General features: G+C 46.1%; 1 protein-coding gene across 1 annotated transcript; it reads right to left on the reverse strand.

Annotated features, from left to right (window-relative positions):
- Positions 1-853: 853 nt before the first annotated feature.
- LOC115081641 lies at positions 854-15,411 on the reverse strand. The gene is made up of 3 exons (XM_029586064.1): positions 15,290-15,411; positions 7,743-7,882; positions 854-4,578 (listed from the first exon to the last, which is right to left on the reverse strand). The coding sequence occupies exons 1-3, from the start codon at positions 15,409-15,411 to the stop codon at positions 854-856; spliced, it is 3,987 nt and encodes a 1,328-aa protein (XP_029441924.1).
- Between the last annotated feature and the right edge of the window lie 40 nt (positions 15,412-15,451).

The raw sequence follows: 15,451 nt of genomic DNA on the forward strand, positions 1-15,451 counted from the left end.
CGTGCTGCTGAATATCCCATCTCAGTTAGCTGGATATGTCTATCCGGCTAACTTAAAAAATGTATACATTTTGAATATCTACTTCACTTTGGTTAAATTAATTACTGGTCATTTGGCTGAACATGGTTTAATGGGAAAGAGTCAGCATGGATTTTGCAAAATGAAGCCGTGCCTTATCAACCTATTAAAACTCAGGGGTTAGGTAATGATGTCCTACTGTGGGGTTGGTAATTGGTTAAAAGAAGACACACCCCCCCCAGTTCCTCAGCTTTAAGCTGCCCCCTCCAACATGAACGGTCAAGGAAGTCCATTCAAGGTTACTTTGAAGAGCTAGGATCTCTATCTCTACATATTACAATCACAAGCAAGAAAGAATTCCATTTTAACCTCAGCGAATAATGAAACGTACACAGGTAGTTTTTATTTTGAAGCCAAACATAAAGGCAGCCATGTGGATAGGAAGTGACAGGGAAGAGGGCTATAAGGGGGAGAGGACTTTAGATAAGGCATGGATGAAGGTCCTTGCTACCAGCTGCACGCTCTTCCTGTTCCTGCAGGTGTATAAGTCACAGCGGATACTCACGGTGCTGGATGGGGAAAACGGAACACAGACTGTCCAGAAATATTTTTTTAAAACACCTAGAACTATGGCTTTTTAAACATTTATCTTGATTTTTGGGTGATATTTTATATTGGTAAATTGATTTTACTTTATTATTTAGCTACCACACTGTGTTCAAATTAGTTTTTGTTCCAGTTTAGTCAACTGAATATTATATTGCATGGAAGCTAAACTACAAAGAGGTGTGAAAGAACACAGCGCTTTCTCACTCTTAGCATGACCCAAAGTCCTTCATTTCTTCACTCCGTGTTTCTTCCATGCGTTGATCACCAATAAACGTTTCTGGAAAGACAGGGCAATCTTTTGCAGTCTCTCCTTGTTCTTCTCATATATTTCTTCCTCACTTGGAAGCAGCTTCTCCCCATTCACAATTTTTGAGATGAGGATGGCCTGTTCCTTGACCTCCAGCAGGGCCTCGATCCTCTTCTCATACCCTGGCTTGGCTTCCTGCTTCTCCGTGGTGATGAGCAGCTCTATGTACTCTGGTGTGGAGAGGGGGTTGGACTTCAGGGCAATCTTCTCCAGCCGTTTCAGGCACTGAGAAGACTCTTCAATCTTCTTAATGACATTCGCTTCTGCTTCAGCATATTCCTTCTCCAGGGCCTCCAGCTCATTCATTTTGGATGTTACATCTTTCTGGACCATCTCGATCATGTTCTCTGTGCCCGCACTGCTTTTAAATGTCCTTCTCTTGATGATCCACATAAAATTCTGATGCAGATGAACTTTCCAGGGGCACTTACCAGGGCACACCACACACTGCCCAGAGTAATCCATGGCCGCGCAATACTCTGTGTTATCATCACTGGGCAGCTCGCAAGGGAAGTGGCAGGACACTTGGCACAGAGGACAGTTTGTGGCACATTTTGAGTCAATGTTCTCCTTTACGTTTTCTTCCTCCACTTTGTCACCGTCCTCCATGTTATCCTCTAAAACTTTCCGTTGTCTTTCTACAATATCCTTCTTCCTTTTAATAACCTCCAGCTGGGCAATGCCAGCCTTGAGGTCAGGCTGCAACCTCTCTAGAAGCTGCTCCAACCTTTTACGCTCTTCAAGAACCTCCTTTGTCAGCTGAAGGCTTTTGCTTTCTATCTTATCCAGCACAGCAAAAAACTTATTCAGGCTGCTGGTGCCCATCTTCCAAACCATCTTATCAAACCTGCTTCCTTCTTCCTCATCATCCTCATCCTCTTCTTCAGAGCTGTTAGGAGTTTTTTCAGGTTTCCTATTGTTGGTAAAGATGGCAGAGTTGTTAAACTTGTAATGTATGGGTTTCCCTTTTGTGTTCATTGGACAAGGAACCTGAGCTTGCAAAAGGGCCTCTAGTACAGCAGGTGTCTGTCTGTCTGCAAAGGTGACAAGAATTTGAATGTTGTCTTTGATGTCATTCCCAAAAACAGACAAGACAGAGTCAAAAATGTACTTTTGGGAGTGGGTTAAGCGAGCCAAAGAGGCCTGCACCAAAAAGCAGATAGCATCGATGTGGTCCACATATTTCAGCTTAGAGAAAAACACATGGATTTGCTTCATGATCTCTTTGTCTCGCTCAATCCCCCTGGTGTCTCCAAACCCAGGTGTGTCAATGATGGTCAGGGAGACAGGAACCTTGAAGCCCTCCTGGTAATTGAGTTGATAGGCTGCCACAAACGAAGTTTGACTTTCTGCCTGAGATTTACTGCTGCCTTCATTGATAAGCTTGAAGCGGAAATTGTCTTCCCACTCCACTCCTAAGACATAGTTGACCAACCCATTAATAAGGGTTGTTTTCCCAGAACCTGTGGCCCCTACCATCATAATCACCTTATTCTTGCGACTAACAGTGGCATCCCCAACTCTGAAGAACCGATGGTCAGCACTCTCTTCTATCTTCTCTTCCCGAAGGGAGAGATTATAAACAGAGGGCTGACCTGTAGACAGAAGGACACTTTCTTTTAACAATTGTTCTGCCAGTCTCAACGTTTTGCCTTCTTTTGGGGTTGTTATCATCACCTCTATACTAGGCAAACTGTTGCCATCTTCTCCACACTTTGCAATGACTCTAATTTGGTAGGCAGTGCCAGGTTTGAGGTCCTCCAGGGTGGTCTGACAGAATCTACCACTTGCATGTTTTCCATTCCAGCATGCTCCAGAATCAAATTCTTTAAATTCAACCCAGTACTGGCTAATAACTGCTCCATCTCCAATAACACTAGGTGTGCACCAGGTTATGGTTATTGATGAGGGCTCTGCTTGGTGCTTTAAGACTTCTGTTGGTGGGCTTGTAGGATGTGTCTTGACACTTGCCATCACCTCACTGGGCAAACTCACTCCAATCTTGCTTGCTGCAGTACACCTAAAATCATAGCAAAAATTAGCTTTTAAGTTTGACATGGTGAATTCTTTCAATAGCGCTTCTGTGTCCACAGCTACCCACATAGTTTCTCTGCACTTGTACTCTATCCTATATTTCTCAACCCACGAGGCACCATATTCGGGTGGTATCAATTCTAGGGTTATGCTGTCATGGGTTTTTGCAGAAACCAGGGGGCGACCTGGTTTGGAGGGTGGTTGAAACTTATGGGAGCTGAGCTTTCCATTCTCATAAAGGTAGATGGAGGCTCCTGGGTTTATCTCATCAAGCACCGAAGCAACAACAAACTTTGTTTTCTCTGCATTCTTGTTGGCACTGGCAAAAGTCAAGAACTGGTAAGCTGTGTGTTGCACAGAGTCAGTGGAATGATACCAGGCTTCTGTTTTTCTTGTCTTATCCTGTTCCTTCTCACCAAGCTCAGGGGAGAGATAGGTCTTCATTGACTCCAGCTGAGGGTCTTGTTTCTTGAGTGATGTGAACATGAACCCAACCACCCACTTTGCTTCTGGATTCAGCACTGTTTTAGTCAATGCACTTTTAGATGGAAGGATGGTAATGTCTTTCATGCGCTCAAGGTAGGTCTTCACGGCAGTCAGTTCATTGTCCTTTTCCTCTATCCATTCAGTCAATGTGTGATCACAGAAAGGTGATTCTTCCCGGCTTTTCATGATATCCACAAGGGCACTTTCCTCTTTCCCTCCCCCACGAATATCTGGCAGCAATTCGCAGAATTTTTTCTGACAAACTAATTGGTACTCTTGACACCTAGATTTGAAAAGTTGGATTTTTTTCTTCGGTGCTTGAAACGGCAGAGTGTCACAGTCTTTCATCAGGTCATTGCACTGCATGTCATACTCCACCAGCTGGTCCAACGTATCGCGGGCTCGGCGGACGAGGCTCACGCTGATCTCTTGCACCAGTCTAGCAGCTGCTGTGTTGATTTTATTCAGTGGGTACAGCCAGGCCCTCATGGGCACTGCGTTCTCCCCATTCTCTCCCATCAGCTTGGGTAGATTGGCGTAAACTGCCAAGGCATCCTGGAATGTCACCGGGTTCTTCTCCAGGGCAAAGTCACCATAGAAGCGGCAGCTGAACTTCTGCGCATTGACTCTTTCCTTCTCTGACAGCTGAAGTTCTGCTTCACCACTAATAGAAACCAAAGGAATCATCTTAATTGTTGCTTGTAGGCTGCCCTGTATTTCTTGATATGCCTCACTGGAGTTGACCTCTTGGTCAAAGATGAAGAATGCCTGGGCACCATACAGCACTCCAGTGATGACATGAGTAGCTATGCCCTGCTCAAACACATAGGGATAGGTCACATTTCCTGCCCCTAGATCTCTCATGGTGAGCTGCTCAAACTTGGTGGTTGCTCTGTACTGCAGTGTGACTCGGGCTTGATGTTTAGAAGTCTTCTTGTCATTCATAAACTTAGCTGAACCCTTTATGGAGATTAAACCCCCCAAGACGCTGGCCTCCAGGGAAGCAGACACATTCAGGGCTGAAGACTTTGCCTCTGTAGAGTCAGAGGCTATGATCTGGTACTCTGACTCCGGCTTCGGTTGACTGTCCTTCACCAATGAATCGATATTCCACAGAGTAATCCCTAGAATACAAAGTTCAAGAGTAATGTTACCACCTGCACTCACAGCAGTAGTACTATAGTCATAGAGTGATGCTCATGTTCTAAGTTGTCTGCGACTTTTAACCATGTGAAATGTATACTTTTATTATGTGTGTTATTATGTTACCTGCCTAGGATTGTAGCTAGTTTAGTTTTTTGATTTGAAGAATCACTATGCTTTACAGTTAAGGTGATGTACAAAAAAAATGAATCAAAATTACATTAAACAAATAAAACTAAACAATATACAATAAAATGAGAACAACAATAAAAGCAATAAGAGGTAAAACAAGTATTAAAAAACAAAACTAAACAATGATTTAAGTTCAGTTAAATGCATAAACCCTGATAAAGAGCAAGGTAGTGTGGGATACAAATCTTTAAAATAAATAGTGAAATAATCAATTCAAATAACATCACTTTATCCTGGTGGAAAAACGGACTATGATATTCTCAATTAACTTTCCAGATCAGTTTGGAAGAGTAGGCTAGCAGGCAGCACAAGAACTATACACTCTCTGTAATGGACACATTTCACCCATTAAATTATATTCAGTTAAACGAATTACATTTGAGGAGAAGAATATTGTTACAAGAAATTCCATGATACAAATCAACCTCACTGTAAGCAACAAACAAAACAGAAACCATACACCAAGATAGTCCACCCCCACACACTGAAATCAGCACGCCCTGAGACATCCCTCCCACCTCAATAACATACCCCGCTCACATACTAAAGTCAGCCCACCGTGAGCCAGCCCAGTCCCTCATAAGTCACCCCATTCCCACTCACTGAAATCAGCATGCCCTGAGACATCCTATCCCCACATGCTGAAGTTAGCATACCCTGAGCCAGCCCACCCTCAATAAGTCACCCAACCCACCCACACACTAAAGTCACTACATCCTGACACCCCCCCCCCCCCGCCTCAAAATACCCTACCTCTATACAGTGAAGTTAGTATACTCTGAGTCTTCCTCGCACAGTGGTGTGCTTGATACTGGAAAATGCATATCATTGCATGTTTGGTACCTGGGAGAAGCGAACCATTGGTACCAGGAGGAATGTTCAGTACCTGAGAGAAGCAAGTCATTGGTTGTTTCCTGGAGGAAGAGTATCTATGCATGTTTGGTACCTGAAAGAAGCATGTCATTGCATGTTTGGTACCTGGGAGAAGTGAATCATTGGTTGTACCTGGGAGAAGCTTGTTAATGCATGTTTAATACCTGGGAGAAGTGAGTCATTGGTTGGGACCTGTGGGAAGTGAGTCAGTTCACATTTGGTTCTTGGGAGAAGCAAATCATTGGTTGGTACCTGGAAGAAGCTTGTAATTGCATGTTTGGTACCTAGGAGAAGTGAGTTATTGGTTGTACCTGGGAGAAGCTTGTTATTGCATGTTTGGTACCTGGAATAAGTGAGTCATTGGTTGGTTGCTGGGAGAAGTGAGTCATTGGTTGTATCTGGGAGAACTTGTTATTGCATGTTTGATACCTGGGAGAAGTGAGTCAATGTTTGTACCTGGGAGAAGTTTGTTATTGCAGGTTTGATACCTGGGAGAAGTGAGTCATTGGTTGTACCTGGGAGAAGTTTGTTATTGCATGTTTGATACCTGGGAGAAGTGAATCATTGGTTGTACCTGGGAGAAGTTTGTTATTGCAGATTTGATACCTGGGAGAAGTGAGTCATTGGTTGTACCTGGGAGAAGCTTGTTGTTGCATGTTTGATACCTGGGAGAATTGAATCATTGGTTGTACCTGGGAGAAGCTTGTTGTTGCATGTTTGATACCTGGGAGAATTGAATCATTGGTTGTACCTGGGAGAAGCTTGTTGTTGCATGTTTGATACCTGGGAGAATTGAATCATTGGTTGTACCTGGGAGAAGCTTGTTGTTGCATGTTTGATACCTGGGAGAAGTGAATCATTGGTTGTACCTGGGAGAAGTTTGTTATTGCATGTTTGATACCTGGGAGAAGTGAATCATTGGTTGTACCTGGGAGAAGCTTGTAATTGCATGTTTGGTACCTAGGAGAAGTGAGTTATTGGTTGTACCTGGGAGAAGCTTGTTATTGCATGTTTGGTACCTGGAATAAGTGAGTCATTGGTTGGTTGCTGGGAGAAGTGAGTCATTGGTTGTATCTGGGAGAACTTGTTATTGCATGTTTGATACCTGGGAGAAGTGAGTCAATGTTTGTACCTGGGAGAAGTTTGTTATTGCAGGTTTGATACCTGGGAGAAGTGAGTCATTGGTTGTACCTGGGAGAAGTTTGTTATTGCATGTTTGATACCTGGGAGAAGTGAATCATTGGTTGTACCTGGGAGAAGTTTGTTATTGCAGATTTGATACCTGGGAGAAGTGAGTCATTGGTTGTACCTGGGAGAAGCTTGTTGTTGCATGTTTGATACCTGGGAGAATTGAATCATTGGTTGTACCTGGGAGAAGCTTGTTGTTGCATGTTTGATACCTGGGAGAAGTGAATCATTGGTTGTACCTGGGAGAAGTTTGTTATTGCATGTTTGATACCTGGGAGAAGTGAATCATTGGTTGTACCTGGGAGAAGCTTGTTGTTGCATGTTTGATACCTGGGAGAATTGAATCATTGGTTGTACCTGGGAGAAGCTTGTTGTTGCATGTTTGATACCTGGGAGAAGTGAATCATTGGTTGTACCTGGGAGAAGTTTGTTATTGCATGTTTGATACCTGGGAGAAGTGAATCATTGGTTGTACCTGGGAGAAGCTTGTTGTTGCATGTTTGATACCTGGGAGAATTGAATCATTGGTTGTACCTGGGAGAAGCTTGTTGTTGCATGTTTGATACCTGGGAGAAGTGAATCATTGGTTGTACCTGGGAGAAGTTTGTTATTGCATGTTTGATACCTGGGAGAAGTGAATCATTGGTTGTACCTGGGAGAAGCTTGTTGTTGCATGTTTGGTACCTAAGAGAAGCAAGTTATTGGTTGCTACCTGGGAGAAGTGAGTCATTCCATGTTCAGTACCTGGGAGAATCGAATCATTGGTTTGAACCTGGGAGACGCAAGTCATTGCAGGTTCAGTATCTAGAAGAAGCAAGTCACTGGTTGGTACCTGGAAAAAGTGCATCATTGGTTGGTGCCTAGGAGAAGCTTGTTAATGCATGTTTGGTACCTGGGACAAGTGAGTCATTGCGGCAGTCGTAGAGCATGCCCAGTTGAAAGGGACGTCCAAGAGTCGCCATCTCGATCGCACCTTCTGACCCTGCCATCTCGCTGGGTCTTAGATTAGGTAAGATGAGGATTTCTATTGGCCTAAAAGTACAAAATCAACCATAAAGCCATTTTTATTATGTCATTCTTTTTATTTTCTGTTTCACTGTTTTTGAAATTTCCTCTTTCTCTGCGGTTGCATTTTCTTTCCTTCACTTCCATCTTATTTCTTTCCCCATCTCATTCTTTCTCTCATCCTTCAACATTTTTATGTTGTTCCTTGCCTCATCTCTTACATATCACCTTCCCATCCATCCCTTCAAACGTTTAATGTATGATGTTCTGCTGGATAGGAATGTGAATCGTTTTTTGACGATTTAAAATATCGTCCGATATATTTTAAATTGTCAAAAATCATTAGAGCCGTGATACAATAACAATTCCCACGATTTATCGTCAAAAAATCGTAAATTGGGGGAAGGGGGAGGGGAAGGAGGAGGGCGGGAAAACCGGCACACTAAAACAACCCTAAAACCCACCCCGACCCTTTAAAATAAATCCCCCACCCTCCCGAACCCCCCCAAAATGCCTTAAATTACCTGGGGTCCAGAGGAAGGGTCCCAGTGTGATCTTTTACTCTTGGACCTCCTGTGCATTGTAGAAATGGCGCCGGCGCTACCTTTGACCTGTCATATGACAGGGCAAAGGTAGCGCCGGCGCCATTTTGTTTTTTTGTCCCCTGACGGCAGGAGCATAGGAGATCGCTCCCGGACCCCCGCTGGACCCCCAGGGACTTTTGGCCAGCTTGGGGGGGCCTCCTGACCCCCACAAGACTTGCCAAAAGTCCAGCGGGGGTCCGGAATGACTTCCTGCACGCAAATCGTTTTTCCATATGGAAAAATGATTCGCGGCAGGAGATCGCTCCCGGACCCCCGCTGGACCCCTAGGGACTTTTGGCCAGCTTGGGGGGGCCTCCTGACCCCCACAAGACTTGCCAAAAGTTCAGTGGGGGTCCGGAACGACCTCCTGCAGTCGAATCGTGTTGCCTTACGGCCGGCGCCATTTTGCGCAAAATGGCGCCGGCCGTAAGGCAACACGATTCGACTGCAGGAGGTCGTTCTGGACCCCCGCTGAACTTTTGGCAAGTCTTGTGGGGTCAGGAGGCCCCCCAAGCTGGCCAAAAGTCCCTGGGAGTCCAGCGGGGGGTCTGAGAGCGATCTCCTATGCTCCTGACGTCGGGGGACAAAAAAACAAAATGGCGCCGGCACTACCTTTGACCTGTCATATGACAAGGCAAAGGTAGTGCCGGCGCCATTTCTACAACGCACCGGAGGTCCGAGAGTAAAAGATCACACCGGGACCCTTCCTCTGGACCCCAGGTAATTTAAGGCATTTTGGGGGGGTTCGGGAGGGTGGGGGATTTATTTTAAAGGGTCGGGTGGGTTTTAGGGTTGTTTTAGTGTGCCGGTTTTCCCGCCCTCCCCCTTCCCCTCCCCCCACTGGACCCCAGGTAATTTAAGGCATTTTGGGGGGTTCGGGAGGGTGGGGGATTTATTTTAAAGGGTCGGGGTGGGTTTTAGGGATGTTTTAGTGTGCCGGTTTTCGATTTACACGATATTTAAAAAACCCAAACTGCGACGATCCGATTCCCTCCCCCTCCCAGCCGAAATCGATCGTTAAGACGATCGATCACACGATTCACATCTCTACTGCTGGATACATTGTTTTTTTATATCTGTATGAATGTTGCTGGTATCTTGTGTGTGTTGAGTGTTTGTATGTATGGTTGATATGTTTTATACTGTGGTTTTGTGTATTGCGTATTTTCATAAATAAACATTTCTTGGAATGTGTTTATATCATTTTTTGTTTGATGTATACAGTAGGGTTATATAACAAGTAGTTAAGCCAATTATTTTGCTATTTAAGCTCCCTGATGCAGCGTTTCATTGCCTAAACTCCCTAGATGGCTCAAGTGCATTAACTTATAGCCTTGGTATAGGGGAATCAAGAAAAGGCAGGGTAACAATTACTTGTGCAGGAATTAGAGAGAAAATGAATATCTCTTGTGGTACAGAATCTACCAGACCCTATATTGTAAGCTCTTTCAGCCCCTGGATCTCTGTCCACACCCAGTGAATGTTCTTATCCTGCCTGATTTCTGGGAAGACATTATATTACCTTATAGAGGCACAGAATACACTGGCAGAGGAGAGCCAGAAGCAGGGCTTATCTGGTCAGTGGTGCATTTCTGCCAGGTCACAGCAGGGCTCAGACCTGGAACCTTTAGTTTTCTTTGAACTTGCTTCCTTTTTCCCATTGCAGGTGGAGGCTGCTGCTGCTGGCGCCGACCCAGTATCTTTTATGTTTAAAGATGTGACCAGGCTTCGCCAGTCACTAATATTTCCCCAGTGATTTTCAAGCTAGGGATAGTAGGAGGAGTTTTGTATTTTAGAATTCTTTCCATTGCTATAAACCCCACCTTTTTGGGGGGGTGGCATTTGGGATATATAATCCCATGGAGCTGGTGGGGAGAACTGCTGGAGATTCCCAAGGATCTCAAACAAGTTGTTGGAAGAGTAGGAGATCTTCCCGGGATTTCAGTTTAGGAGAAAGAGATCCCTTCAGGATTTCAGTCTCCCCCCAGGATCCTAAAGTAGAGGACTGAAGTCTCAAGAGAAGATTGAGTAATATTTATTGGATGGGCCTCTGCTCATCATTTTTCATATTTGGACACTGATGGACTTCTGAATGTGACCACGCTGAAGAGAAGGGTGGACCCCCTGGGATCCCCAAGGACTGGGATAAGGATCTTGTTGCCGAAGCAAACAGAAGAAGAAAGAGTGATATTTTTGAGATAAGGACTCAAGGGGGGCTAACCCTTATCGAGAATTTTCTCAGTTGAGGAAGAAGTTTAAACATTTGACCAAAGTAGAGTTTGGATGTTTTTTTTCTTGGTGGTTGTTTCCCTGCAGTTTTTGTGTTTGGGGATATTCTTTGATTGACTTTAGGCTGGAACCCCATTCCAGTTACCCAACGCTACAGGGTGAGAACATTTCCTCCATGGATAATGGAGCTAACATCTAAGATGCAGAAGTCATTGTGATCATACTCCTCATGCTGTTTCTCATTTTTGGTATTGTGGTTTGGATCATCCTTTTCAAGTTGCAGTAAAGACTTTTTCATTTGAACACAAGTGTGCTGCTTCTACATTCTCACCCCCTTTGGGACTTACTAGGGGATGGAGGGGCTCTTTTGGGCCTCCTGGTTTCTCCCTATTGTTTTGATTGTTGCTTCCCTGCAGATTATTTAATTAGATTGTGGTGGATAATGCCAGAGGAGAAATCTTCCTTCCTGTCCGGATCTGAACCTGGACCCGTAGCACCCCCAGTCTAGGATAAAGCACCAAAATGGGGGACCTGCTACAAAAAGATAATTACCTCTGTATCTAGTCTCTGCTCAGTTTCCTTCCTGCTGCAATGCCACAGATCCCAGCTGATCTCTGGCTTTCTGCTCACTTCTTCACCATGAGGGAGCCTCTGTGCCTGTCCCAGGCTTATCTGAATTGTGTCTCTACCACCTCCTCTGGGAGGCCATTCTGTGCCCCCACCACCCTTTCCATGAATAAATATTTTCTCATGTTCCTCCTGACTGTGACCTCTTGGAGCTTGTACCATGACCTCTTGTTCTAGAACCTTCTTTCCTTCTTGTATCTGATGTGCATCTTTCAGGATCTGAAGTTCTCTATCATATTCAGGAAAAGACAGAAAGGCACCGACACACAGTCCTTAGGACTGTACAGTAGATTAGTCTATGAAGTCTAAACCACAATAAGCTTAACTATAATACTATGTGTGATAAAACTACCCATGTAAGTACCTTGGTACAATTGGTCATGAACTACTTTGCTAAATGACTATGTCTAATGATATATTGTAACCGAACCTTTGACGGCACCTGTTAGAATGCACTATAGTACACTTACCTACATTAAATATGTGCCTACATGTAAACCATTGCGATGGTATTTAACTTAGCGACGGTATAGAAAAGATTTTAAATAAATAAATAATCTGTTTAGGTCCTTAAGTTTCATCTCCTATGGCTTTTGATTGAGACTCTGTAGCATTTTGGTAGCCTTTCCTGCACCATCTCCACCTTGGCTGTATTATTTTGGAAGTATGGCCTCCAGTCGAGGTCTCACCCACCTCCTACACAGAGGCCTTAGCACCTCCTTTTCTTGGCAGGCACCCTGTCCTTTTCCACCCCCCTTCACCCCCAGGTTTCTCTTCACCTGCCCCCTATCTGTTTCTGTCTTCCCTTGCCTAATTCTTCTTCCCAGGCAAACCTTTTTCAGAAGAAAGAATGTTCTCGAACAAGAGGACATGGTTTCAGCCTCCATGAGAGTAAAGTAAGGAGCATGGATACCCCGGGTTGGTGGTTTGGTCATGGGACTTAGAAGGCTGAATGTTTGGGCAACAGCCTTGCTAGCTATGGTACCTGTTTAGATCCAGGCTTGTCAAATCCTGGGTACCAGGTTGCTTTGGCACTCAGATATTTCTCTATAGAGCCCCACTCCTATTTTATCTGCTGCTGCTAGAATCTCTGTTCTCTTCCAGTCGGCACTGTGAATCTCAGTAACTTCACCACTTTGGTTCTGTTTTGTGTGCACTTGGCTGTTTCTCAGAGCAATGGGATACTTTGGAGACTGTGAAAGCTTTTATTGGAATCAAGCAGCGTAAATCATCATCACAGGCATAGGTTATTGTACAAGAGTTATCGGTGCCACTGCTGTACCCCAACGTGCAACAGGCAGAGACAAAAATCAGATTTATAATCCTCCTTCCTGAGCAGAGCACCCCAGGATCACCAGAGAGGTGAGAATGAGCATGAGAGGAGGGGGCAGTACACGTGCAAGGAGAGGGCGGGAGACATTAATATAGGAAGCAGTGCGAGGGGAGGGAGGGAGACAGTAATAAAGGAAGCAGTGCGAGGAGAGGGAGGGAGACATTAATATAGGAAGCAGTGTGAGGGGAGGGAGGGAGACAGTAATAAAGGAAGCAGTGCGAGGAGAGGGAGGGAGACATTAATATAGGAAGCAGTGCGAGGAGAGGGAGGGAGACATTAATATAGGAAGCAGTGCGAGGAGAGGGAGGGAGACAGTAATATAGGAAGCAGTGCGAGGAGAGGGAGGGAGACAATACAGGAAGCAGTGCGAGGAGAGGGAGGGAGACATTAATACAGGAAGCAGTGCGAGGAGAGGGAGGGAGGCATTAATATAGGAAGCAGTGCGAGGAGAGGGAGGGAGACAGTAATATAGGAAGCAGTGCGAGGTGAGGGAGGGAGACAGTAATATAGGAAGCAGTGCGAGGAGAGGGAGGGAGACATTAATATAGGAAGCAGTGCGAGGAGAGGGAGGGAGACAGTAATATAGGAAGCAGTGCGAGGTGAGGGAGGGAGACAGTAATATAGGAAGCAGTGCGAGGAGAGGGAGGGAGACAGTAATATAGGAAGCAGTGTGAGGAGAGGGAGGGAGACATTAATATAGGAAGCAGTGCGAGGTGAGGGAGGGAGACATTAATATAGGAAGCAGTGCGAGGAGAGGGAGGGAGACAGTAATATAGGAAGCAGTGCGAGGAGAGGGAGGGAGACAGTAATATAGGAAGCAGTGCGAGGAGAGGGAGGGAGACAGTAATATAGGAAGCAGTGCGAGGTGAGGGAGGGAGACATTAATATAGGAAGCAGTGCGAGGAGAGGGAGGGAGACAGTAATATAGGAAGCAGTGCGAGGTGAGGGAGGGAGACAGTAATATAGGAAGCAGTGCGAGGAGAGGGAGGGAGACAGTAATATAGGAAGCAGTGTGAGGAGAGGGAGGGAGACAGTAATATAGGAAGCAGTGCGAGGTGAGGGAGGGAGACAGTAATATAGGAAGCAGTGCGAGGAGAGGGAGGGAGACAGTAATATAGGAAGCAGTGCGAGGAGAGGGAGGGAGACAGTAATATAGGAAGCAGTGCGAGGAGAGGGCGGGAGACATGAATATAGGAAGCAGTGCGAGGAGAGGGAGGGAGACAGTAATATAGGAAGCAGTGTGAGGAGAGGGAGGGAGACAGTAATATAGGAAGCAGTGCGAGGAGAGGGAGGGAGACAGTAATATAGGAAGCAGTGTGAGGAGAGGGAGGGAGACAGTAATATAGGAAGCAGTGCGAGGAGAGGGAGGGAGACAGTAATATAGGAAGCAGGCCAGGTATCAGCTGTGTGTGTGCTGCAAGCCTTGGGCAGGGGTCCCTATGCCTGTCCTGAAGACCCCCCCAGCCCCCCACCACCAGTCGGGCTTTCAGGATATCCGCAGCGAATATCGTGCATGTTCATGCTGGAGATCCTGAAAACCAGTCTGCCAGTGGGCTCCGCCATTAGCTGCTGCTGCATTTCTATCCTGCTGACCCCTTGGGCCTGGCCTGCCCGGGAACCTGGGCCGTATTTTCTGGTGATGCGCAGCCCCTTCCACCCCCCTGCACCCCATTCATGTAAGCGCCGTCCATAAACGACGTCAGGCTATGTTGGCATGAAATCACCCCCCACTCCCCTTGCGTCACACTTTGTCACGAATCTCCAAACCCGCCCCCCCCCTCGGAGCGTGACGTCACCTGTGGACGGTCCCCCGGGAGCCTCCTCTCTCTGTCTCTCGCTTTGCTGACTGCTTCCTTTTAATTAATTGTATTGCTTTACAGGGCAGCCTGATCCAGTCCTGGGGGCAGAACCGGGATTGGATCAGTCTGTCCTGCAACCAGGAGATGTGTGAATATGTCCTAATGTCTCCTTTCCTTCTTCGGCACAGAAATTTGCAGCTCATTGTGACCGTGTTTGTTAGGTAAATTTCCACATAATCACTTAATTAAACACTAGAAACCTTTTTTTTTTTTCTCTTTTCTTATAGGAAATGAGGCAAGAAATGGAGTCAGCTGGTGGCCACAAGCACTGACCAATGGCAGGGCAGCTTTAAAAATGGTTGATGACATCACGATGTGCTGTGGCCTCCGAGGCCTGGTTTTCTATAGGAAATGAAAAAAGATAAGTGGATCCTGTGAAACGGGCGAGTCAGGGGTCATTGGGCAGTAAAATGTTGCTGGAACAAATCTGAATGAAGTTGGATGAATGCTTACAAACTTATGGGGGGGGGGGGGGGGGGGGGAGGCAGACGCAGAGACGTGAGGGTCTGAGGAGGAGAGTTTGCTCACAGGGAAGAAGGCTAAAACGTGGCGAGAGCGGGTAATTCTGCCTCCGTCCCTGGGATCTCTATCTGGTGAACCAAGTCCCCAAGAGCAGGAAGGGAAGACCTGGGTGAGAAGAAGCCCTTCAGGGCCACCGGGGGTCACCGTTGGATTGGTAGCTGCTCTTCTGCCTCTCCCTACTCTCTGGACTTGCCCTGTTCTTCCTCTCGCTCCTTCTCCTTCTCCTCCTCCTCCTCTCGCTTCTTCTGGTGCTCTGCCTGCATCTTCTGCCTCTCCCTACTCTCTGGACTTGCCCTGTTCTTCCTCTCGCTCCTTCTCCTTCTCCTTCTCCTCCTCCTCCTCTCGCTTCTTCTGGTGCTCTGCCTGCATCTTCTCCCTCTCCGTGGCCTCCTTCCTCCTCATTTCTGTTTTCTTTGCCGCAGCCTGTTGCGCTCGGCAGGCC

Source organism: Rhinatrema bivittatum, unplaced genomic scaffold, assembly GCF_901001135.1.
Source record: "Rhinatrema bivittatum unplaced genomic scaffold, aRhiBiv1.1, whole genome shotgun sequence".
In the NCBI taxonomy this organism is placed as follows: Eukaryota; Metazoa; Chordata; class Amphibia; order Gymnophiona; family Rhinatrematidae; genus Rhinatrema; species Rhinatrema bivittatum.

Excerpts from the sequence above, each read along its gene's own strand:
- LOC115081641 (XM_029586064.1), bottom strand. The coding sequence starts at position 15,411 with ATGAGGAGGAAGGAGGCCACGGAGAGGGAGAAGATGCAGGCAGAGCAC. Across the intron at positions 7,883-15,289 it reads GAACAGGGCAAGTCCAGAGA|GCCAATAGAAATCCTCATCT; the intron begins GTAGGGAGAGGC and ends TTGTACTTTTAG. Across the intron at positions 4,579-7,742 it reads CAATGACTCACTTGTCCCAG|GGATTACTCTGTGGAATATC; the intron begins GTACCAAACATG and ends TTTGTATTCTAG.